The 25,765-nt window shown below is 38.4% G+C and overlaps 2 protein-coding genes and 1 non-coding gene across 4 annotated transcripts in view; 2 read left to right on the plus strand and 1 right to left on the minus strand.

Annotated features, from left to right (window-relative positions):
- Positions 1-18,534, minus strand: part of MCU (mitochondrial calcium uniporter) — a 271,464-nt gene extending 252,930 nt beyond the window's left edge. The window contains exons 1-3 of the mRNA XM_073793479.1: positions 18,414-18,534; positions 10,103-10,280; positions 5,142-5,214 (exon numbers count right to left, since the gene is read on the minus strand). Coding sequence (XP_073649580.1) covers positions 5,142-5,214; positions 10,103-10,167 — 138 coding nt within the window. The 5' untranslated portion in view covers positions 10,168-10,280; positions 18,414-18,534. The remainder of the gene's footprint in view (positions 1-5,141; positions 5,215-10,102; positions 10,281-18,413) is intronic.
- Positions 11,483-11,587, plus strand: LOC117308568 (U6 spliceosomal RNA). The gene has a single exon (XR_004522666.1). It is a non-coding gene; the product is annotated as a U6 spliceosomal RNA (small nuclear RNA).
- A 180-nt stretch (positions 18,535-18,714) lies between the features above and the next one.
- The window catches only part of MICU1 (mitochondrial calcium uptake 1), a 201,022-nt gene continuing 193,971 nt past the window's right edge, over positions 18,715-25,765 (plus strand). For both annotated transcript variants that reach the window (XM_033841517.2, XM_019936105.3), the window contains exon 1: positions 18,715-18,850. The gene's annotated coding sequence lies outside the window, so the exon portion shown is untranslated. The remainder of the gene's footprint in view (positions 18,851-25,765) is intronic.

Consider the following 25,765-nt stretch of genomic DNA (forward strand, 5'->3'; position numbering starts at 1 on the left):
CCACTACTGGGCATATACCCTGAGAAAACCATAATTCAAAAAGATACATGCACCCCAATGTTCATTGCAGCACTATTTACAATAGCCAGGACATGAAAGCAACCTAAATGTCCATCGACAGATGAATGGATAAAGAAGATGTGGCACATATATACAATGGAATATTACTCAGTCATAAAAAGGAATGAAATTGAGTTATTTGTAATGAGGTGAATGGACCTAGAGTCTGTCATACAGAGTGAAGTAAGTCAGAAAGAGAAAAGCAAATACCGTATGCTAACGCACATTTATGGAATCTAAAAAAACAGTACTGGTGAACCTAGTGGCAGGGCAGGAATAAAGACACAGATGTAGAAAACGGACTTGAGGACATGGGGGTGTGGGAAGGGGAAGATGGGAAAAAGTGAGAGAGTAGCACTGACATATATACACTACCAAATGTAAAATGGATGGCAAGGGGAAGCTGCCGCATAGCACAGGGAGATCAGCTCAATGCTTTGTGACAACCCAGATGGGTGGGATAGGGAGGGTGGGAGGGAGGCTCCAGAGAGAGGGGATATGGGGATATATGTATGCATATAGCTGATTCACTTTGCTGCACAGCAGAAAGTAACACAACATTGTAAAGCAATTATACTCCAATAAAGATATTTATAAATAAATAAATAAATAAATAAACAAAGTTATAAAGCCAACTACTGGAAAAAAACAACTAAAACTGAAGGGAGAGAAAATAAGGAAAAGTGAGAAGTAATTTAAGAGTGCTAAATTTTGTATCTTTCATAATTAGCAACCAATATATATTGTTGAAAGTTGATAAATCAAGAAATGGAACTATCTTTATTTTTATTTTGTACCTTGCAGTACTGTTTAAAAAATGTTAATGTGCATATATCACTTTTTAAATTAAAAAATTAAAACACAGCAAAGTACTATTTTTTTAATGTGACTTAGCTAGAGCAAGTATTTTGAGCTCTGATTTCCCATCCCTAAACTAATTCAGGAGACATGGAGGCAGCTTCCCAAGGGATGTGGCTGTACTTTAACTGCTACTCAGAAATAAAGCCTTATCTAGGCTGTGGAGTTGTGTTCATTACTGCTCATTGAGAAACTCTTCCTACCTAGGGCATAATGATGGTAAGCAAGGGGAAAAAAGGGGTGGTTTTCTAGCCTCTGGTCAAGAAGTAGTCCCTTGGAAGAGAAATATTTAACGTGCTTGTGGAGAAATAGGACAAGCAAGGGTTGGATTCACAACAATAAATGGTTAGTATTGCTGACTAAATGCTTTAGCTTAGAAAGAAATTAAGTTTTTTTAAAAATTTATTTTTATTTTATTTTATTTATTTTTGGCTGTGTTGAGTCTTCATTGCTGCATGTGGGCTTTCTCTAGTTGTGGCGAGTGGGGGCTACTCTTCATTGCGGTGCGCAGGCTTCTCATTGCAGTGGCTTCTCTTGTTGCAGAGCATGGGCTCTAGGCGTGGAGGCTTCAGTAGTTGTGGCATGCAGGCTCAGTAGTTATGGCTCACAGGCTCTAGAGAGCAGGCTCAGTAGTTGTGGCGCACAGGCTTAGCTGCTCCGCGACATGTGGGATCTTTCTGGACCAGGGCTTGAACCCGTGTCCCCTGCATTGTCAGATGGATTCTTTTTTCTTTTTTAAAAAAATTTATTGATTGATTGATTTTTTGGGGCTGCGTTGGGTCTTCATTGCTGTGCATGGGCTTTCTCTAGTTGCGGTGAGCAGGGGCTACTCTTTGTTGCGGTGCGCGGGCTCCTCATTGTTGTGGCTTCTCTTGTTGTGGGGCACATGCTCTAGGTGCATGGGCTTCAGTAGTTACAGCACGTGGGCTCAGTAGTTGTGGCTTGCTGGCTCTAGAGCTCAGGCTCAGTAGTTGTGGTGCACGGGCTTAGTTGCTCCACGGCATGTGGGATCTTCCTGGGCCAGGGCTCGAGCCTGTATCCCCTGCATTGGCAGGTGGACTCTTAACCACTGCATCACCAGGGAAGTCCCAGGGATGATTATTAAGATTCCCAAAATATCACCATGTTATTTCATCACCAACCAGTCAGAAGAAAGTCCATGAGCTGCAATCCTCACCTCATATATTGCCTTTAAAAACACTTCCTTGAAAGCCATTTGGGGGTTCCGGTCTTTTGAGCACTAGCTGCCCCTTCTCCTTGCTTGGCATCCTGCAAACAATGCCATAATTTCCTTCACCACAACCTGATGTCAGTAGGTTGGTTTTGCTGTGTGGTGGGCCAACAGATCCAAGCTCAGTTCAGTAGTATTGAGATTTCTTCAGTTTTTTACTGAATGCACTTTTCCTGTTCCAGGATCCCAACCAGGATACCAAGGCTGTCTTACTTTTAATGATGTTCATTTTGACCAGTAGATTCAAGTGTTTTCAGGTAGATGGATCCATCATAAAGTTCTCCACTCAACCTTCCTCTTAATGGTTTTAGCATCTATTGGTTATCATGGCCTAGGTCCATTATTTCATTAGGAGCTGCATAATTTAAAATTCTATGATTTCTCCTGTAAGTATTAGCTAGAATTCTCCTATAAAAAAGAACTTCCCTTTCTCAGGTACTTGGTTACTTTTGAAATACTGAACAATTTATCTTGCATAGATTTTAATGGTTCTAAATGTTAATGATTCTAATATACCCATGTGATATGCGTGAGAAATTCCAATTACTTTTAATTTTTAAATTATTTGCACAAAAGTACAAAGAAAATGTCTTATACTGCTAGTCAAAAGCTGTGGCTTTCATCTTCCTCTAAGTAATTTCTGCCATTTATGAAGACTGACCAAAAACATGTTGCAAGGATAATTGTTAAGTTGCCTAAAAAAGAAAATGACTATAGTATATTTGTTTTGAGCCAAAATATTCCAGGCACTTAACTGGTATTAACAATTAGTCCTCACAGATGTTTTAAAACTTAATTATAATAAATACTATTCTTATTTAATTTGCATGATGTAGTGACAAATACCATAATAGATTATGGCTGAGGAATTGAGACCCAGAGAATTAAAGAAAGTGGCCTAAGGGACTTCAGTACTATAAATACACAGAATTATTAAAGAGAATTAGTAATAAAAATATAAAAGAATATAACCCTTCTACAAAGGTATGGCATGTCACTTGTTTCCCTTCAACCAAATACTGTACAATCTACCTGTGTAGAGCAAATTTAATTTTCTAATAGTAAAATATATTATGTAATATTAGAACCATTGAAAAAGAATAAATATCTAGTAATCAATCAAAAAGTGTTTCCAATAAAACAGTGGTCTCTTCATATTCCCCGTGTTTCATTATCTACTTTATTTTCCTCACTAATATAGACACCACAATTGTTTAGAAATTAAGAGGGCATGATCCAGGACTTCCCTGGTGGTGCAGTGGTTAAAAATCTGCCAACCAATGCAAGGGACACAGGTTTGATCCCTGATCCAGGAAGATCCCACATGCTGCAGAGCAAGTAAGCCTGTGAGCCACAACTACTGAGCCCACACACCACAACTACTGAAGCCCACATGCCTAGAGCCCGTGCTTCGCAATAAGAGAAGTCTCCACAATGAGAAGCCCACGCACCACAATGAAGAGTAGCCCCTACTCACCACAACTAGAGAAAGCCCGCATGCAGCAACGAAGACCCAAGGCAGCCAAAAACAAATAAATTAATTAATTAATTTAAAAAAAAAGAAATTAAGAGGGCATGATCCAAATTTTTTTTTTTTTTTTTGATCCAAATTTTTAAACACACATGTAAGATGGGGTCCTTGGATAGTTCTTGAAGGAACTTTTCACATTGTCTACCTCATGAACATATTACTGGAAAGTACATTCCTAAAATTGGGACATATACTCTGTTGAATATACTACACTTACCTGATTCATGCTAATGACCCGTGGAGGTAATAGCTGGGAGCAAGAGAAACTTAGAACGGATAGTGAAGGAGGGAAATGATGAACACTAGTTGTGACCTGAGATTAACTGCTGTTGTGGGAGACTGTAGCTTGTCCCACTAATCTTCCTTTTCTAGGTTTCCCCTTAGGAAAATAAGCCCACAGGAACCATGGCAAATCTACTTCCCAAACATACATGAAGAAATGGATTTGTGCAGAACAAGAGGTTTACTGTGGTAGCCACTGAGGTACCACACCCAGATCTCCCTTTAAGAGATTCTGCTGCAGGGAGCCTAGCTGATTGACAATTGATACACTTTTGGCTCTCATGCTTTTGGGTCAGGCCATACCTCCTCTAGGCTACTCCCAGCCAATGAGCACAGCAGGGTGTAAGAACCAGTCCATTCCTACACAAAGCGGGATTCCTTTAACTGGCAGCTTCAGCTCAGGGACTTCCCATTGGCCTGGGTGAGATTTTCTCAGAATTGCTCTATGGTTTGAGGCTCTTCCCACACAATCCTTCCTTCCCTCTCTCCTGTTACAGGTGTTAGACCTGCCTCACTCTCCCTATATACCCCTTCTCCTTTCCCCTTTGTCTTTCATAAGCATTCTCCCCAATGAATCCCTTATACATCAGATTTCATCTTGCTGCCTGCTTCTCCAAGGATTCAAATTGACACACGTTACATAAGAATTTAGCCCCCTGGGTGAAACTCACAACTGTTTATAGCAAGTATAATAAACAATTTCTTGGAAAACTATATAGACAAATAGATGGCTTAATATTAGAATACATACTTTAACGTAAAAATAATGTTAATGCAAATATACATGTAAATTACTGAATGGTTTTAAGGTCTTTATTAGCAATCAGAATATCTCCTGGGTTTGATCTTAGAAGGTGTATCTATCCACCATTTAAGCACTATTTTCTAGTTTTGGGGTGGTGTGATTATGTAAAGCAGAATTCTTCTCCATTCAGAATCAAGTTCTACCCTCTCACTTGTTCTTAGCTCTTAAGGGTGGCTATGAGATATTAAGGACCTGTATTTCTACATGCCATTGAGTAAGGCATATCGGCAGAAGTAAAAACAGAAAGTAAAAGAAAAAGAGGTCAATCATAGTTCACGGTTTATTCATATTTTATAGTGCAAAGCAAACAAAAATGGAAACGGCAAACCCTGGGCATCCTCAAAGCCAACTGATACTGGACCTAATTCACCTACCTTGTGTCTCAAATACCATTCTATACCATGCTGGGAAAGCTGTGGATTCCTTGAGGGTATTTGTCTTGATTTCCTAAAAGAAAAAATAAAGTCATAGTCACTTGGCTTTTTTCCTCATCATGTGACAAAATCATATGATATCCATGAAGAAAAATGAAAGGAAGTTTGATTTGGGGAAAAAGGAACAGTATCATAGTTTCTTGGCTTATTTCTAAGCCCCTCAACTTGGAAAATATCCAGCACTTAATAAAAAAACTTTAGGACTTCCCTGGTGGTCCAGTGGTTAAGAATATGCCTGCCAATGCAGGGGACACGGGTTTGATCCCTGGTCTGGGAAGATCCTACATGCCACGGAACAACTAAGCCCATCGCCACAACTACTCAACCTGTGCTCTAGAGCCCTCAAGCCACAGCTACTGAGCCCGCGCGCCACAATTAGTGAAGCCTGTGCACTCTGGGGCCCGGGTGCCGCAACTACTGAGCCTGCATGCTGCAACTACTAAAGCCCGCATGCCTAGAGCCCATGTTCTGCAAAGAAGAAAAGCCACCACAATGAGAAGCCCACGCACGGCGACGAAGTGTAGCCCCGGCTTACCGCAACTAGAGGAAGCCCGTGCACAGCAACAAAGACCCAGTGCAGCCAACAACAAAATTAAAAAAAAACCTGTATACTAAATTTTTGACAATGTCAAACATCAAAATGATATTGAAATTTTGAAATACCAAAAATGATACTTTTGTATTGTAGCAAAATATCTCCCTTTACTCCAGAGTGAATGTGAATTGTGACTCCAGGTTGATAGAGAAGTAAATGTGATAAAAAATGTAAATATTAGATCTTCATTATTTTAAATGTTTTAAGGGATAAAAATTAGGGACTCTCCAGAGATAATGCTGCTTGGTGTATGTGTGCAGTGTTTATTTTCTATTATCTAATGAATGTACTTAAGTGCAAATACTTGTGAAGGACATCTATTCATTCAATTAATATTTACCAATTTCCCACAATGTGCTAGGTACTATTCTAGGTTTTAGGATATCTGGAGAGACTTCTTGAAAGGGGAGATGACTTCCTGTTTGGCGCAAGAGACACCTTTAGCTCAGCTATTCTTAGAAAGTGATAGCCTACTGATTCTGTCTCTTGATGAGGATTTAATGTGTTATTAAATCCTGGATTATGTTGTTTCTTTCAGTTCTCTTTCTGTACTATTGTGCAAATTATTTCTAATAAATAGAATCTAGACACCAATCTGCTGAGTGTTTTTTGAAAAGAGATCCCACACCTGAAGAAGTTCTAGAGAGAATAGAGAAAACAGACAGGAGGAATTATCAAAGAAACAAATCAAAGTTTATTAGAACTAAAGGACTCAAGTCTCCTGATAAAGGACCTACTGAGTGGCCAGCAGATTAAATAAGAAAAAGGCCCACAACATGACATATCATGCACTGGGGAAAAAAGGAGACCCAAGAACTTTCAGAGAGAAAAAACATATGAAAGATCAAGAACTAAAGTTTCATCTCACTTCTTGGGACCAACACTGGAAGCTAGAAGAGAGTGGTATAATGTCTCAAAAATCTTCAAGGAAAATTGTTTCTAATTTAGAGTTCTATACCTAGTCATGCTATCAATTAAGCTTACAGCCAGATGAAAGACAATTCCTGACATATAAAATCTCAGAAGCTTTGCGTTCTTTCTTAGAAAGCTACCACCAAAAAGAAAGAATAAACTAAGAAAAAGGAAATGCTCATGAAAAAGAGGGAGAAAAGCAATAAAGAAGACAAGGGTCTAGGTACTAGGAGATCTACCATAGCAGAGAGGTGAAGGGGATTCTCAAATTGAAAATGAAGCAAGTTCATGAATAACAGATGTACAGGAGGCCAACAAAACAAAAGGTAAAGACAGGGGGTTCCAAGACGCACAAAAATAGCTTTTCTGATGAGTTGGAACATATAAAGAAAAAAGATATTAATTCACAATAAATATTTATTGAATATTCACCTTGACCCACAAACACTATCCTCATGGAGCTTTCATTCTAGCACAGGGAGTAAGATAATAAACATAATAAAGAATAAATTCTATATTAGAAGGCAGTAAATGTTATTAAAAAAGAAAAAGTAAAGCAGGGTAAGGAAGATTAAAATTGCTCTAGGTGGGGAGGGGGGTAGCGTGTATATGACAATTTAAAATACGATGGTGAGAATAAACCTCACTGTAAAGTGCCGCTTCAGGTAAGACCCAAGAATTGTACTGGAAAGGATTGGAAATAGGGAATTAGTCATGTGGCTATCTGGCAGAAGAACCTTCTAGGCAGAGGGAACTGCCAGTGGAGGTGAAGAAACATGAGGGGGAGAGATGCCAGAGCAGTAGTAGAAAATGAGGTCAGAGAGGTACGTGGTGGGGGATGTGTCATGCATGGCCTTGCAGATCACTGAAGAAAATGGCTTTTCTCTGAGGGAAATGGAGAGCCATTGTAGGAGTGAAATGATTGGCTTACATTTTAAAAGGATCACTCTGGCTGCTTTGGGAGAATAGACTATAGGCAGATAAGGGTGGAAACAGGGAGATACAGTAAGTCCCCTACATACGAATGAGTTCTGTTCCAAGAGCGAGTTCACAAGTCTAATTTGTTCATAAGTCCAACAAAGTTAGCCTAGGTACCCAACAAACACAATCAGGTATGTAGTACTGTACGGTAATAGGTTTATAATACTTTTCACACAAATAATACATAAAAAAACAAGCACAAAAAATAAAGAAAACATTTTTAATCTTACAGTACAGTGCATTGAAAAGTACAGCAGTACAGTACAACAGCTGGCATACAGGGGCTGGCATCAAGTGAACAGGCAAGAAGAGTTACTGACTGGAGGAGGGAGAGGAGGTGGGAGATGGTAGAGCTGAGGGATCGTCAGCAACAAGAGACAGAGGGCAAGCTGCAATATCCCTCACGCCTGACGTTGACGGCACAGGTTCCAGTTCCTTGCTGGATTCAATTCTATCCAACCTCTTGAATAAACAAACGTTCGCATGTTCACATCTTTGAAAGTCCACAACTTGAAGGCTCGTATGTAGGGGACTTACTATAATAAGGAGGCAATTGGATTGCCTAGTAATTGCCTAATAAAGAAGCAATTATCCCAATAATTCAGGCAAGAGATGTTGGTAGCACACACTACAGTGGTACATCGTGGAAGGGATGAAAGAGGAATTAGTGATAGACACATACAAAACTAAGCAAAGTTAAGAAATGAGTAAAGTATTAACTATAGGAAAAACAGAAATGGGGCTTCCCTGGTGGCGCAGTGGTTGAGAATCTGTCTGCTAATGCAGGGGACACGGGTTCGAGCCCTGGTCTGGGAAGATCCCACATGCCGTGGAGCAACTAGGCCCGTGAGCCACAACTACTGAGCCTGAGCGTCTGGAGCCTGTCCTCCGCAACAAGAGAGGCCGTGATAGTGAGAGGTCCGTGCACCGCGATGAAGAGTGGCCCCCGCTTGCCACAACTAGAGAAAGCCCTCGCACAGAAACGAAGACCCAACATAGCAAAAATAAATAAATTAATTAATAAACTCCTACTCCCAACATCTTAAAAGAAAAACCAAACAAACCAGAAATGATATAAGAAAGGAAAGGTCATAATGATGGAAACACAAAATGTTAATTTAATCAAATATTATTGACATATGGTTATATTGGGAGGGTATGTGGCGAGAGTATGGCTAATTTCTTTAACACTAAGAGTTCCTACAAATTACTTAAAAAAAAAAATTATCCCAGTAGGAAAATATGCAAAGGATATAAACAGATAGTTCAAAGGAAAGAAAAAAAAAGGACAAAAAGAAGTTGAACTTCCCTCAGAATAAAAGAAAAGAAAATTAGACCTATACCAAGACATCATGTTTCACCTAATCAGATTGGCAAAGATCCAGAAGTTTGATAAAATTCTGTGTTGGGGAGGATATGGGTAAACAGCCATTCTCATATGTTGCTGGTGGAAGTATAAATTGGTATGGCAATTTGGCAAAATCTACCAAAGTCACATACCCTTTTCGGTTGGACATGGAGATGAGCCTCCCAGATATCCCCTTTCAAGGAAGGTCTTGTCCCAGCTGCTGGAAGATCTGTCAGCTGACAATCTTCAACTGTCAGCCCTTGCAAGTTTTGCCTCGGCTGCAAAGAGTTGCCCCATCTAAAGTCAGTGCCTTCTTGGGGCAGCCCACTGATGGAGGAAGGGGTATAAAAGCCTTTTCCACCCAATGTGGGCCAATTCTGGTAGGTCATTTCAGCTCCACAGCTCCCCTGTGGGGTTGGCTGAGGCTGCATGGGGCACCTTCAAAGCTCAACTTCTCCTTCTGCTCAATCCCACTTCCTCCTTCTCCCTTCCGCACATGTTGAACCCAAGGGCACTCCTTAATAAACAAACACCTTGAACTCTAAATTTCTGTCCCAGAATCTGCTTCCCAGAAAACCTAACCTGTGAAAAATTTGACCCACAACTCCACTTTTAGGAATTTATTCCATAGATTACCCACATATCAGCAAAATAATGTATATTTGAGGTTACTCTTAGCAGATTATTTTTAGAGGAAGAATTAGAAACACTCTAAAGGTCTGACTAAACAAATCAGGTGACTGATTAAATAAAGGCATGTCTATACAATGTAATACCACATAGCTATATAAAAAACTGAGGAAGCCCTTTATATATAAAAAGGTCTTCAAAGGGTATGTGGGTGTGTATATATTTGTACACGCATGAAGGATGTATAAAAATTAATGTCATTTGTTGCCATGAGTAGATTTGGGTGTCTCAGGGACTGAGGTGGAAGAGAGATTTTTCATAGCATATACCACTGTACTTTTTAAATTTTAAACCATGTGAATGTGTTATAAATGATTAGAAACGATTTTTTTTTTTTTTTTTTTTTTTTTTTTTTTTTTTTTGCGGTACGCGGACCTCTCACCGTTGTGGCCTCTCCCGTTGCGGAGCACAGGCTCCGGACGCGCAGGCTCAGCGGCCATGGCTCACGGGCCCAGATGCTCCGCGGCATGTGGGATCCTCCTGGACCGGGGCACGAACCCGCGTCCCCTGCATCGGCAGGCGGACTCTCAACCACTGCGCCACCAGAGAAGCCCTAGAAACGATTTTTAGTAGTCAAATTATTTGATTTTTATACTACTTATAAAAAACTATATATGCATAGCTTTGATAAACTAAAAATTAAATTTAAAAAGACTTGCTTGTTAAATAAGAAATTAAATTGTGCAAAATGATTCTCATTTTTAAAAAAACTGTCTACACACACAGATAGACACATTGATAGAAGCATGGAAAAACTTAACAGCGGTTTTATCTTTGTGGGTAACATCAGAGTATAGAGAAGGACTTATATTTTTTTGTCTCACACACTTCTCAATTGTTTGAATTTAAGGGCATGCATATGTTTGTAATTAGAAAGTAATTAAGAATTATGGGACAGACTAAAACTAAAAAATAGGACACCCCACCCCACCCCACCCCCAGTTTACCAATTATTTTAGAGGAAACTTTTGATGATGCCTATAGGAAGTTGAAAAATTAATTTTCTAAAATAATTTAAGGAAACTGGAATAAGTGTACCAACTTTGTGTTTTCTCCTTTGTTTAACCTTGATTCATCTAAACAATTATCTCAATTAGTTAATTTCTTAAAACATCTAGAATCAAATTTTAGTTGCAAATATAAAATTTTCCTGCAACTGGGCTTAGGAATTTTTTGAGAGGTGCTGGGATGTGGTGGTGCCTGGGGGGGCAGCCCGGTCTGAACTTCTGGGGACCCCCTGATTTGCTCTTAACATTAGAGATTATCTAGTCCTTAAAGGTAGTGGTTGAGAAACTATATTGTAATGAGCTTGGGGAAGGTAAAGATCACGTTATTCAATCTATTTTTCTGTATTCCCTCTGTCTTGTGTCCCGCAAAGTGCCTAGCACTTAGTAAGTATTCAATAAATATCTAGGTAGATAGATATAGATAAAAAGGAGTGATGGGTACAGTAAGCCCTTGATTGTGTATTGTTTAAAGTATATTTCTTTTAAACCTCAGGGCAACTTTTTTGTTTCATTTCAACTTTTTGAGAGATTAGGATGGCTATTTTTACAAAAGAATAGCAGGCTCAGAGGAGGTGAGAGAACTTGAACTTGTTCAAGGACTAGGAAAGGTAAACAACTGAGCATTATTAAAGAGATAAGGAAAGATCAGACCCTGGAGGAAATTCTGTGCTACATAAAAAAGATCATGGCCTTTGTTAAGTAGGGGATGGAGAGCCATGAAGGGCCTTATGAAGTAGTAAGGGAACCAGCCAACCAGAGTGGGTTTGGGCATAACATTAAAATGGAGTGATACAGATTAGCATGGCCTCCACACAAGGATGCCATGAAAATTTGTGAAGGGGTTCATATTTTTAAGGAAATTTTTCTTTTTCAGCTTTTTATTGTATCTATATCAAACCTTATGCTGTACACCTTAAACTTATACAGTGATGTATGTCAATTATATCTCAATAAAACTGGGGGAAAAAAAGTTCTTGAGACCCATGTGAGAGAGGAAAGTGGCCTGAACTAGCTCAGTTAGTTGGGGTGGAGTGGAGGGTGCATTTTTTGATAAGCATTTGGATTTTAAATTATCTTCTAGATAAGGTGCTCTTTTGCTCAAAGATGTAATGAAGATGACTTGAGTGAACAGGTAGATAATGGTGCCATCAACTGAAATAGAAAATGGGAGAGCAGGAGGAGGTATTTGTGGTAAGAGGATGAATTTTGTTTTGGATATATTAAGTTTGGTTGTTTGAGGCCAGCCAGCCATGAGGCCACTGAAGTGGGCAAAGTCTCTTACGTGTGGCAGAATGAACAGGTCTGGGGTTGGATGGTAACTGGAGGCTCAAGTCCAAACTCCACCAGTTGAGTGATCCTGAACATAATCTGTGACTGTATTTACTATTGTGTTTAGAAAGTCCCCTTGACTGCATCTTTTTCCCTAGCCCTGTGCTGTCAAATGCTGTCATTTAGCCATATGTGGCTACTGAGCTCTTGAAATGTGGCCAGTCCAAACTGAGATGTACTTGGGGGGAAGGGATAAATTAGGAGTTTGGGATTAATATATACACACTACTATATATAAAATAGATAAACAAGAAGGACCTACCATATAGCACAGGGAACTATACTCAATATCTTATAATAACCTATAATTGAAAGAAGAATATATATATATATAGATATATATGTATAACTGAATCACTTTGCTGTACACCTGAAACTAACACAACATTGTTAGTCAACTACACTTCAATTAAAATAAAAAATCCATGGGGAATTCCCTGGCATTCCAGGTTATGTTGCAGGAAAGGGGACCCCTTCCAGGGCCCGAGAATGGGCTCTTTTCTAACACTTGGAAATGAATTGTCTGAGGAGACACACATGCTGACAAAGCAAGAGACTTTATTGGGAAGGGGCACCCGGGTGGAGAGCAGGAGGGTAAGGGAACCCAGAACTGCTCTGCCACATGGCTCACAGTCTCAGGTTTTATGGTGATGGGGTTAGTTTCAGGGTTGTCTCTAACCAATCATTCTTTTTTTTTTTCTTCTAATATTTATTTGGCTGCACCAAGTCTTAGCTGTGGCACGCGAGATATTTAGTTGTGGCATGTGGGATCTTCAGTTGTGGCATGTGGGATCTAGTTCCCTGACCAGGGATTGAACCCAGACCTCCTGCATTGGGAGTGCAGAGTCTTAGCCACTGAACCACCAGAGAAGTCCTTGGCCAATCCTTCTGACTCAGGGTCCTTCCTGGTGGTGTGCACATTGCTCAGCCAACATGGATTCCAGCAAGAAGGATCCTGGGAGGTTGGTAGGATGCATGGACTGGTGTCCCCTCTCTCCTTTTGACCTTTCCCGAATTCTTCCAGTTGGTGATAACTTGTTAGTTCCACATTCCTTACCAGGATCCCCTGTTCTAAGATAATGCATGCAAGTGGCTACTATCTTGCCTGGCCAGGGTGGGCGGTTTCAGTCAGTGTTAACAGTGCTAACAGTTAGGACTCAGCTCTTTCACTGCCATGGCCCGGGGTTCAATCCCTGGCTGGGGAACTAAGATTCTCACAAGCCATGCAGTGCGGCCCAAAAAAAAAAAAAAAAAAAAAATCCAAATCAAAATGTGAGTATAAAATACACACTGATTTCAAAGACATGTTATCAAAAAAGAAAAGACTGTAAGATATCTCATTAATAATATTTTATGTTGATTACATGTTGAAGTGATATTTTGGATATGTTGGGTTCAATAAAAATATACTATTTAATTAAAAAAGGAATTGTTTTTGCCTTTTGTAATGTCAGTTGCTTTCCTTCTTACTGGTAGTATATAATCAACTAAAATTATAAAAGATAATTACCACCTGACTAGTAATAATAGTGGAAATAAAAAAACTAAATAAATTAAAAGGTTCATGATGAATGTTCTAGCCCACTTTGGAATGAAGTCTAAGAGAGAGAAATTGGAGAGCCCTTAACTTTTTTCTTTTTAAAAACAATTTAAACTTACAGAAAGATTGCAAGAATAGGAGAGAGAACTCCTGAATATTATTTATTCAAGTTCACCAACTTTTAACATTTTGCTGCATTTGCATTCTCTCTAGATATTTTCATTTACTTTTTCTGAACAATTTGAGAATAGATTGCATGTATTATGCCTCCTTACCTCTTCATACCTCGGTGTGTATTTACTATAAATATATATATTACTTTATATAATCACCACATAGTTATCAAATGTGGGAGCTACTTTTTTCTAATCTATGGTCCATATTCCAATTGTGTCAACTGTTTCAATAAATCTTTTATAGTATTTCCCCTGCTGTGGTACAAGTTCCAGTTTAGATCACGTATCGACTTTGCCAAGTCTCTTTAGTCCCTTTTATATGTAACAGTTCCTCAGCATTTTGGAGGGGGGGGGGTCTTTCATGACAGTTATTTATTTATTTAATTTATTTATTTTCGTGGCTGTGTCGGGTCTTAGTTGCAGCATGTGGGATCTTTTGTTGTGGTGCGCAGGCTTCTCTCTAGTTGTGGCCTGCAGAGGGTTTTCTCTCTCTAGTTGTGGCCTGTAGGCTCCAGGGCGCATGGGCTCTGTAGTTTGCAGCACACTGGCTCTCTCATTGAGACATGCGAGCTCCAAAGTTGTGGCGTGCAGGCTTAGTTTCCCCGTGGCATGTGGGATCTTAGCTCCACGACCAGGGATAGAACCCGCGTCCCCTGCATTGGAAGGCGGATTCTTTACCACTGGACCACCATGGAAGTCCCCCTCACGACAGTTATTTAATAGAATGTTCTTCAATATGGGTTTGGTTGATGTTTCCTCACGATTAGATTCAAGTGATATTATATCTTTCTCAGGGTATCACATCAGGAGGCATATGGTCACTGATCAAAGTGTTGCCTAGTTTCTCCACTGTATAGTTACTTTTTCCCCCTTTTAACAAATATACAATCTGTGGAGAGATACTTTGAAGATCTGAAAGTATACTGCTTATCAAAATTTCCCCCTAGATTTAGAATCCATTGATGATGTTTTCCAAACCAATCTTTTCTATGATAGTTGCAAAATGGTGATTTTCCAACTCCACCACTCTCTCTGTATTTATCAGTGGGCATTTTCTTTAGAGAACAGCTTTCCTTTTCCCCCATCTCCCTCTCTTTCTCTCTCTCATTAGAATATATGAATGAATTCTTATTTTATTCAATAGATCATAATTCATTACTGTTATTATTTTCATACTCTAGTTACCCCAGATTTCCCCAGTGAGAGGTCCTTCAAGCTGGTTGCTGTTGGCATGCCCCCATTTTATTTTCTGAGCACTTTCTTATTTCTGGCCCAACAAGATATTCCAGATCATCTTGTACCTTCCTGCTCTAGCCCTGAAATCAGCTATTTCTTCAAGAAGCTTTGATTCCTTGTCATGGGGAAAGTTATTTAGAAATCAAGATCTGTGTAGGGAGTCTTTAATTTTGAAGTTATTTTCAATCATAAGATCGAGAGGAATATACATCAATTTTTATAAATCATCATATTTACGGCTGATTTAGTTATTTCCTTTTTTTCCTTTGTGTTAAGAAGAAAGGAAACATTAAGCTTATTTTTAAATTTTTTCATATTTACTTGAATATAATTCTGGCTACAATATTAGCAAAGAACACAGATTGCAATAGCAACTATGGATCATAAGTCTCTCAATAGTTGCTTGAATATAATAGATCCTCAAAAGAAATTTATGATGGAAGATTGCATAGGTTTTGAAATACTATAAGCTAATCTGTGGAATCCTGAAGATAAGTGTAATGAAACATGGGACATCTCACTGAATTCATTTTAAAGAAATTAAAGAAATTGAATCAAAGCTCTATAAAATAACACTTTTTGTCATCAGATTCTTGTTGCAAAAGATGTTTTGCTTCTTGTGCTGCAAACTGCTGTGGTAACATCTCACATTATTTTTATGTGATAAAGGCAGATGAACTATAAAATGTTTGAAATAAGTACATCAATTTCTATTTTAACTGAAGGAAATTAAATATGTACTCTGTTGATAACACGGGTCTTTGAACAATGATATACTTTTGAAATATTGAAGATGAAATAAAGAGATCACATTTTATGTGTGACAGTACTAGGGACAAAGACCAAGTCCATTTCTCTGTTGCATGTACTTTGTATTCATTCCCAAACCCATCATTATATGGGAATACTCGGGTCACTTTTTAAAAATCCAAATTCCTGAGCATCACCCTGGTGCACTTAAACATCATATCTCTTACTCTAAGAATATGTATCTTTAAAATCTCCCCAGATAATTCTGAGACAGTTGATTATAAAGCTGATTTGGGAACTACTGAACGTGGCAGAAAATACATTTATTCCAGGGTGTAAGTCTCATTATATATACATAAGTTGCCTGAGGGCAGGAACAGTGCTTATAAATTTTTATAAGCCCAGCACCTATTATGAGCCTTGCATATAGTAGACATTCAATATATGCTTAAGAAAATAATTTTAACTTCAAATTTTATTTGAGTCTTAATATTAGTTTGTGCAGGGGATATAAACCCACTTTAGTGATATTATATATTCATGTGACAGGAACCTCCTTGCATAGCAAGCTGAAAGACAGTATTGGATTGGTGGACTGATTTCTAATGCAGAATGTAGTTGTGTTCAGTTATGAACCTGAATTCTGCTAACTTACTCTATGCTCCTGATAAATGAAGAAAGAATACTCCCGTTTACAAGATTGGTTTATTCTGTAAATTATCTCTGTCTTGTTCCTCTTTCCACTAAATGTTCCACTTGATGACAAATGGTTTAAAAAAAAAAAGTAACTAACATTTGTATGGTTTAAAACAGAGGTTCTCAAAATATGGTCCATGGACTCCAGGGGTTCCCTGAAATCCTTTCTGGTGATCTATAAGGTCAAGACTTTTTTCCTAATAATAAGAAGCTGTTATTTGCCTTTATCATTTTCATTCTCTGAGTGTACAGTGGAGTTTCCCAGAGGCTACGTGATGAGTGATATTGAAGCATATTAATGAAGAAAAATATGAGAATCATCTGTCTTCTATAAGCTAGACATTAAGAAATTAACAAGAATGTAAAACCATGCTTCACTTATATTTTTGAAAATATATAGCTATTATTAACAAATATGTTGTTTATGTTAACATATAATGGGCTTATTTTTAATGACTAAAAAAATTAAAAATTGGGCTTCAATGGTGGCGCAGTGGTTGAGATTCCGCCTGCCGATGCAGGGGACACGGGTTCGTGCCCCGGTCCGGGAAGATCCCACATGCCGCGGAGCGGCTGGGCCCGTGAGCCATGGCCGCTGAGCCTGCGCGTCCGGAGCCTGTGCTCTGCAACGGGAGAGGCCATAGCAGTGAGAGGCCAGCGTACCGAAAAAAAATAAAAAATAAAAATTTCCAGTTCTAATTTCTAAAACACGATAAGTATTGATAGTTATACATACATAAACAAAAGTTGTTTGGGGTCCTTAATAATTTTTAATAGTGTAAAGGGGTCCTGAGACCAAAGAGTTTGAGACCAGCGATTTATGTTTTTACACGTTACTTAATAATTAGCTGAACTGGTTATTTAGTTTTATACAGACAAATTTTGACCGAAATCAGTATTGAATTTCACCAAGTATTAAAAATTGATCTTTGTTCAACATTTATAACTTATATATATATAAATATTATTGATAACTTTCTTTTTCTTATTCTGAGACACACTTGACTGAGCTACGAGTTAAGATTCCAGGAGCCCCCAGAGTTCTGGAGAGTAATCTATGACACAACTTGAAATTCCCATCATTAGCGTGAATGGACATGCTGCCTGAGAAGGATACCGTGCTAAATGCCTGCTAGTAAACCTGGAAGGATGTCTTTATCAGATTTATCATTTAACAGAGAACAGGTTCTAAATGGAAAGTAACACAGAAAAGGCACATTTTGATAGCTGAGAAGCAAATCAGCAGATTCCTAACTCCTGTGGCAAGTAGATTCAGAGGACAGCAGATTGAAGAAAACTGCTTAAGATGTCCTTGGTGACCTTTCGATTAGGTCTTTACCAGCTCCAGCATTTTTTGAGTCACTTAAGGGTCTTCACCTGCTTCCCTACCTGCAATGGAAAAAAAGTTTCCATCGACAGGGTGGTTGTAAAGAAACATTGGGTTGCCTGTAAAGTGCTAGCAGCAGTGCCATGAACACAATAATTTGTCGTTCTTAGGGTAGTGGGGAGGGACGGTCCTTTGAGAAGAAATGGAGAATAGTTGTTCTGCTTAGTTCACAACTTAACCCAGTGATAGCTCTGTCTGCCTCCTTTTGTTTCCATGGTTGCAGCTTTTCTACAGCTCTAAGTAAATTCTTGAAGAAATTTTTATTTAAAAGTTCTGTCATATCATTATCAAAATATTGTCATTCTATTTCCACAGCAGAAGAGAAGACCCCTCTGGAGCCTCAGTTCGGATAACAACATCAGAGAAAAACATGCTCCTAACAGCTTACTGACTAAACTCTCCAATAACATTAGTTTGCAAAGAGAACATTTGAGAAACCTCACAGTAGAGGAAGCGGTGAGGAGGTTTCTAAATTGGAAAAAACTTCAAGGTCAAGAAATAGGCAAATTTTGTCAGACGCCTAAATCTCATAGATGCAGTTCGAAAAGAACAATTCCCAACTTACTGTGGTCCAATTTCCTTTTCACTGACTCCTTTCTTCTTAGCCAACACGTAAAAGGGTACCAACAAGGTGGCAGCAGGCACAATAAATCTCTTTAAAAGACTCCTGTACCCCTTGTGTGTCGGGGGCGGGGAGGGACGAACGCCAGAGAAACGGCCAGAGAGCTTCTGAGTACTCTCTCACCTTCCCGCCTAAACACTGAGGGGGCGGGGCCCGAGGCCGGGGCGGGGCCGGTTGCCTCCCTGGGCTCTCCCCACTCCTTTTCCTCCGTGCCCCTCCCACACGCATTTCACCACGATCCCGACAGGCTCAGCGGCTAGGAGCGTCACGTGAGGATGGGCGGTGGAGCTGCAGGCTGGTCTCGCCTGTTTCTTCGTCTCTATGGTTTTCAGAGGTGGGCGGCTTTGACGGAGAAGCAGCTGGAGCTCCAGCGTGGACGGGTAAGTCCTGGACTCTGAAGGGTATGAGGAGACAGCCTTTTAGGAAAGACGAAAGGGAAGGGGATGCGAAACAGCTTTAGGGACTTGACCTCCGGGGCCGGCTGTTTCCGGCTGTTTGTCTGCTCTGGGGTCAGGCGACTTCTCTGGTCGAGCGGGATAGCTGTCTCTCCCTGATGTGCTCAGTTTAGGGGTTTGAGAGCAGTCCTTAATCCTGCCTGCTTCCCTTCCTCAGCTTTCCTTCACCTCACCCAGTCCCTTCTCCCTGTGCCAGGAGAACTTCTACCGAGTTCCCAACCTCAGGGTTCACTTGAGCGTCGACGTCCCTCTTCTCACGGGTGACCAGGGACACATCCTTGGGATTTGTGGATGTGGTTGGAAGTGGGTGCGGAGTTTACAGTTAGATCTCTTATGGGGGAAGTTTTAATCTTTGAAACGAAGAAAAGTGGAAAAATCACTGGGACCTGAAGGAACATAACAAAGTGCAGGCTTCTTGGACTGTTCAGTTTTTCTCTTTCCCAGTGCCGTAACCAGTTTTCATTCTCTGTCGAGTTTCCTTCTCACCATACTGTCCTGGCCCACAATACGATGCTTTGAGAATGAGCCGGGCGTTATTGACTCAGTGTGACTGTTGGGAAAAGAGTTTAAAACGAACTGTTCTTTAGGTTGCGATCTCTGTTATGTTACGGTTTCTTTATCTTCTCTTTCAGATGCCTAAAAAGTATTGTAGATATTTGTAAATATAAGTAGAATAACCATATTATAGTTAAGGGACTAGAGTAAAATACTTTATTTTCCTTGTGGTACCTGGAAAGTCCTATTTTATTTCTGTTTTATAAGTATCAATAGATGTGTCTATCGGTTTGGGGGCAGTTTCTTGGGTATACCTTTGTTTATGTTAAAGTATTCCTTTGAGTTACATGTGCAAGTGATCTAGCAGTAGAAAGGAGTGAAACAGTTTGGGGTTGATAGCTGTAGGAGAGCTTAGGTTTCATTAAACTGTATGACAAATTAATAAAATGTCAGCATCTTGAGACAGGTGTTGGCCAGTTCGACTACCCGTTATCTTCCTAGCGTTGGGTAAGGTATTGAGCTTGTTAAATATTGCCTTATTCTAAAAAATTTTTAGAACCCACTGCCACTTGTTTGTGAGAAGGTGGCCCTGGCCTCCAGCTGCTCTAAGTGTCCTTACTGAGGATTATAAGACACAAAGTAATGCTAACAAAAAGGAAAGATTCAGGAGTTGGTTTTGTGCCTGGGGAGAAAAGGAAAGAGTGATAGAAACTAATAAGAGCAAGAGAACAAAAGAGTGTATTGCTATCTTCATTTATAATCTATAGAACATTTACTATATTCAGTAGACTTTTTAACATTTCCAAGGGGTGCATTTTGAGAGTGACTTTCCTGTATTTAACAATGGTATGTAATTTCTCCCATAATGCAATATTATGTAAAATAATTATAACTGAAAGATTTAACAGACACTTAAGATTTTATATTATTCAGAATTATAGGACAAAAGTGATAAAGTTATTATACCTAATTTGGCCACTTTCAATCTTTAGTTTTCCCTCTTGAGCAATTTTTACAATGGCTGCAGCAATTGCTGAGTGTTTACCATTTTTTTTTCCGTAAGGAGTAGAGTTTTTTACTATTTCCTTTAAAAGAGAGCCAATTTTTAAAAAAAGTTTACTCGCAGCTTTTTTCCGCCCACTCAAAATGAAAATAGCTTGATTTCGTGCCAAGGGAAAAAGCTGATTCTTTTTAAGTAGATGTTTACTCACTTTGGTAAATTATGAGAAAATTATTAATGCTTTTAAGACATGAAATATTGATATCTCAGCATATTTGAGAAGAAAACACAGGGGTAGTATTTTTAAATGTTTTATATTTCCTATTATAAAAGTAATATGTGCTTATTTTTGAAAAATAAAAACATTGTAGAAAGTATGACACAAAGTTGAAATCCTAATTTATCCTTTCCCTGCCACCAGGTAACCACTAGTTCCCCTTGCATTTTTGGGAATCAGTGTGGAAAAGTAGAGTCTGGAGTCAGAGTCCCTGGGAAAAATGGTACTAATAGTATTAGGCTTACATCCTACAACCTCAGAAACTCCAGAAGAGAGATTTCCCTTTCTCTATGATAACACCAAACTACTGTGTGGGAGTCTCCTTGGCCTGACTTGGGTCATTACCCATCTTAGAGGCAATCTCTGTGCCCAGACAGATGGAATGCTTTGTGTGGCCAGGATTGGATCTTATTCCCACCCTGGAGTGGGGTGGAGGGGGATACATTTTCAAACCGCATGAATTAAGGGTAGGTGACATACAGTTCCTAAAGGAAAATTGAGGTATCATTTCCTAGAGAAGGCAGAAAGATTGCTGGGCAGACAAAAACAGCAGATGTTCACTAAAATAATTTTACATATATTTAAAAAAAATAATTTCTTTCCTTTCCCAGTATAAATTAATTGTATTTTAAAATTTACATGTTGATTTTTCCTTTTTTAATGTGTATTATTTTATTAATTTATAAAACTTGAAATTTAAACTCTTTGCGCCTATTTGTGTTGTTATTACATGTATAAGTACACATGCTCTGGAGTATTCAGGTTTTCTAACTTTAAATATATTGTATATTTGGCCAGCTTGTTAAAATTGATTATTGGTAAGTATTTTTTGTACTGTGGGTGAACTTGATTATATAAACTGTAGTTTATAAACAGTAAATAAAAGTTTTAAATATTTAAGTGTATATAGTAAATATGATTACATGCTGATTCTTTTAATTATTCCGTGTTCAAAAATCTGCATAGAAACGACTTCATTTTGAGCATTGTATAAAATATAAAAGATAATTGTCGCTAATTGTTGTCACTGGGTGTTAACTTTAAATCTACAGTTAACATTAATGTCTGGTTTTATATCTTTATGGATTATTCTGACAATTCATTATATTTTAAGAGAAAATATAATAGAAGCAACATATTGTTTACTCTTGTTTTCATTTAAAAGATGTTAGTAGCTTGATTCAATGGACATTTGAATGAACTTTAATTGCTAACATTGGTGGCTAACAATTGGCTAACGGGCTTTAGTTTAGACAGGCAGGTCTATATTCTAAAACCCAACTCCATCACTTCTTGATGTTGAGCAAGTTACTTAATCTTTCTGAACTTGAGATTATTTCATTTACAAATGGAGATGATAATACCTATCTCATAAGGGTCTTGTAAGGATTAATTAACATATGCCAAGTGCCTAGGATGTAGTAGATTCTCATTAAATGTAATTGTTAATAATAACAATGACAAAAAATGTCTAGAAGAGTTTATTTTCCCAATTTCAGAATGCTTAGCCCCAGAGAGTTTAAAATATATAGGTGTCTGCAGAATTAGCAAGATGGTTCTTTGTTCAGTTTGTCTTGATTTTAGCAGGTTTTAAAATTCTATACTGCAGATATAGCAATAAATGAGAAAACTTTGTTTAAACTACATAATTATTAGCAGACTGCCTAAGTTTTTAAAGATTGCTTAAGCGCACACAGCTTGATATATATAAAGAATACAACCCAGTCAAAAAAATGGACAGAAGACCTAAATAGACATTTTTCCAAAGAAAACATCCAGATGGCCAACAGGCACATGAAAAGCTGCTCAATATCACTAAGTATTAAAGAAATGCAAATGAAAGCTACAATGAGGTATCACCTCACACCAGTCAGAATGTCCATCATCAAAAAATCTACAAATAATAAATGCTGGAGAGTAGCTGGAGTGTGTAGAAAAAAATGAACCCTCCTACACTGTTGGTGGGAGTGTAAACTGGTGCAGCCACTATGGAGAACAGTGTGGAGGTTCCTTAAAAAACTAAAAATAGAGTTACCATATGATCTTGCAACCCACTCCTGGCCGTGTATCTGGAAAAGATGAAAACTCTAATTGGAAAAGATACATGCACCCCAGTGTTGACAGCAGCACCATTTACAATAGCCAAGATATGGAAACAACCTAAATGTTCATTGACAGATGAATGGGTAAAGAAGATGTGGTACACATATACAACAGAATATTACTCAGCCATAAAAAAGAATGAAATAATGCCATTTGTAGCAACATGGATGGACCTAGAGACTATCATATTAAGTGAAGTAAGTCAGACAGAGAAAGACAAACATATGATATCACTTATATGTAGAATCTGAAAAATGATACAAATGAACTTATTTACAAAACAGAAACAGACTCACAGACATAGAAAACAAACTTATGGTTATCAAAGGGGATAGTGGGGCTGGGGCAGGGGAGAGATAAATTAGGCGTTTGGAATTAACATATATATACTACAATATATAAAATAGGTAAACAACAAGGACATACTATATAGCACAGGAAACTATACTCAATATCTTGTAATAACCTAAAGTGGAAAAGAATCTGAAAAAGAATATATATATATATATATATATATATATATATATAGACACACACACACATATATGTGTGTATAACTGAATCACTTTGCTGTATACTTGAAACTAACACAACACTGTAAATTAACTATACTTCAATTAAAAAAACATAAAAAGTAAAGATTGCCTCCTCCAAGTATAACTGTCGGGCTGGGGGAATGTATTGAGTGAATTTTACACAAACTCTGAGCTCAGTAAAGCTCAGTAAGTGGAAGATAGCCTGTTCCTTCACTATGCAAGGGAAGCTAAGCATTGAGCACCTTGGAAGTTCAGATCAGAATTTATGGTGACTTTAGGTAATTGGGGTATAGTTGTTTTACAATGTTGTGTTAGTTTCTACTGTATAGTGAAGTGAAGTAGAGTTCCCTGTGCTATACAACAGGTTCTCATTAGTTATCTATTTTATACATATTAGTTAGTGTATATATGTCAATCCCAATCTCCCAATTCATCCCACCTCCCCATCCCCACCTTGGTGTCCATACGTTTGTTCTCTATGTCTGTGTCTCTATTTCTGCCTTGCAAACAGGTTCATCTGTACCATTCTTGTAGATTCCACATATATGTGTTACTATACAATATTTGTTTTTCTCTTTCTGACTTACTCTCTATGACGGTCTCTAGGTCCATCCACATCTCTACAAATGACCGAATTTCGTTCCTTTTTATGGCTGAGTAATATTCCATTGTATATATGTACCAAATCTTCTTTACCCATTTGTCTGTCGATGGGCATTTAGGTTGCTACAATGACCTGGCTATTGTAAATAGTGCTGCAGTGAACATTGGGGTGCATGTGTCTTTTTGAGTTATGGTTTTCTCTGGGTATATGCCCAGTAGTGGGATTGCTGGATCATATGGTAATTCTATTTTTAGTTTTTCAAGGAACCTCCATACTGTGCTCCATAGTGGCTGTATCAATTTACATTCCCACCAACAGTGCAAGAGGGTTCCCTTTTCTCCACACCCTCTCCACCATTTATTGTTTGTAGATTTTTTGATGATGGCCATTCTGACAGGTGTGAGGTGATACCTCATTATAGTTTTGATTTGCATTTCTTTAATAATTAGCGATGTTGAGCATCTTTTCATGTGCCTCTTGGCCATCTGTATGTCTTCTTTGGAGAAATGTCTATTTAGGTCTTCCTCCCATTTTTTGATTGGGTTGTTTTAGTGGTTACTGTGTTGAACAGTGCAGATATGAAACATTTCTATCATCCCAACACATTCTATTTGACAGAATTGTTGTGGATTATTATAAATACACTTATATCTACATTTGCTAGTTTCAGATGATAGTTAATTTGTATTTCAATCATGTTCCTTGTTCAAATAAAACTTACTTTTAGATTTGGAAATTGTATTTTTAAAAATGATCAAGTAGATTCTATTGTAATGTATTTCAAATAAAGAAGCATTGCTAATTTTCTTGGGTCTTTGATCTGTGATAACATTTAAATTAAGTTGTTTCAGAATTTGATTATCAACTTAAGCATTGATATCATCTGACTTTATATCCTCATAATTCCTGAAATGGTAATGAAGCATAATGGTTAAGAGCAATGGCCTTGAGATCAGAGAAACTCTCCCCTGCCATCCACTGGCAAATTTCTTAAAAGTGTTGAGTTTTGGTGTCCTTCTCAGTAAAATAGAAGTGATAATAATACTTAGCTCAGGGTTATTGAGATTAAATAAGGTAATGGATATCAAACATTTAGCATAGTATCCGTCACAGAGTAGTGTTCATTAGATGCTAGCATTAAAGAGAATTTGAACAACCAGTTGTTTACAAGCAAAAGAATTTTTTGAAAAGTTGGGGAAATTGGAATATGGACTGGACATTAGATGATACCAGGGAATTATTGTTAAATTTGTTAAGTATAACAGTGACATGTTTATCTAAAAAGAAAGTCGATATTTTTGGAGAGCCATACTAAACTATATAGCAGTGAAATGATACCATGTCTGAGAGTTGCTTTAAAATAATTTACAAAGACAATGAGGAATAAAAGGGACAGAAAAATTGATCTTAACTTCCATTTCCTGTGAAGAAGGAGTAACAGGGACCATATTTACCCTCCCACCTGGAGCCGCTAAAAGGGGAGACAAAATATACAAAACAGTTGTTTCCTGGATTTTGGACATTGTGCAGCAAAGGACAGTGATCCCTGAGAGATGGGAAACAAACGGAGGTGAGCTCTGTGATTGTTCTGGCTTGCTGCCTGGAGAGCATTTCCCAGCTGCAGAGTAGGGAGGGCGAACCCAGGCAGAGCACAGTGGTCTTCCTGAATTGAGAGAGTCTGGGGAGGCCAAGACAGCTGGAGTTTGCTGGGCAGAATGCTAGAGATGAGAGAGCCAGAAGGAGGGAGAACCCTCATGTATTCAGCTGAGAATTGATCAGTGACTACATGTGAGGAAACTACCCGAGGCTAGGAAAAGAACTACCT

This window comes from Tursiops truncatus, chromosome 16, assembly GCF_011762595.2.
Source record: "Tursiops truncatus isolate mTurTru1 chromosome 16, mTurTru1.mat.Y, whole genome shotgun sequence".
Taxonomy (NCBI): domain Eukaryota; kingdom Metazoa; phylum Chordata; class Mammalia; order Artiodactyla; family Delphinidae; genus Tursiops; species Tursiops truncatus.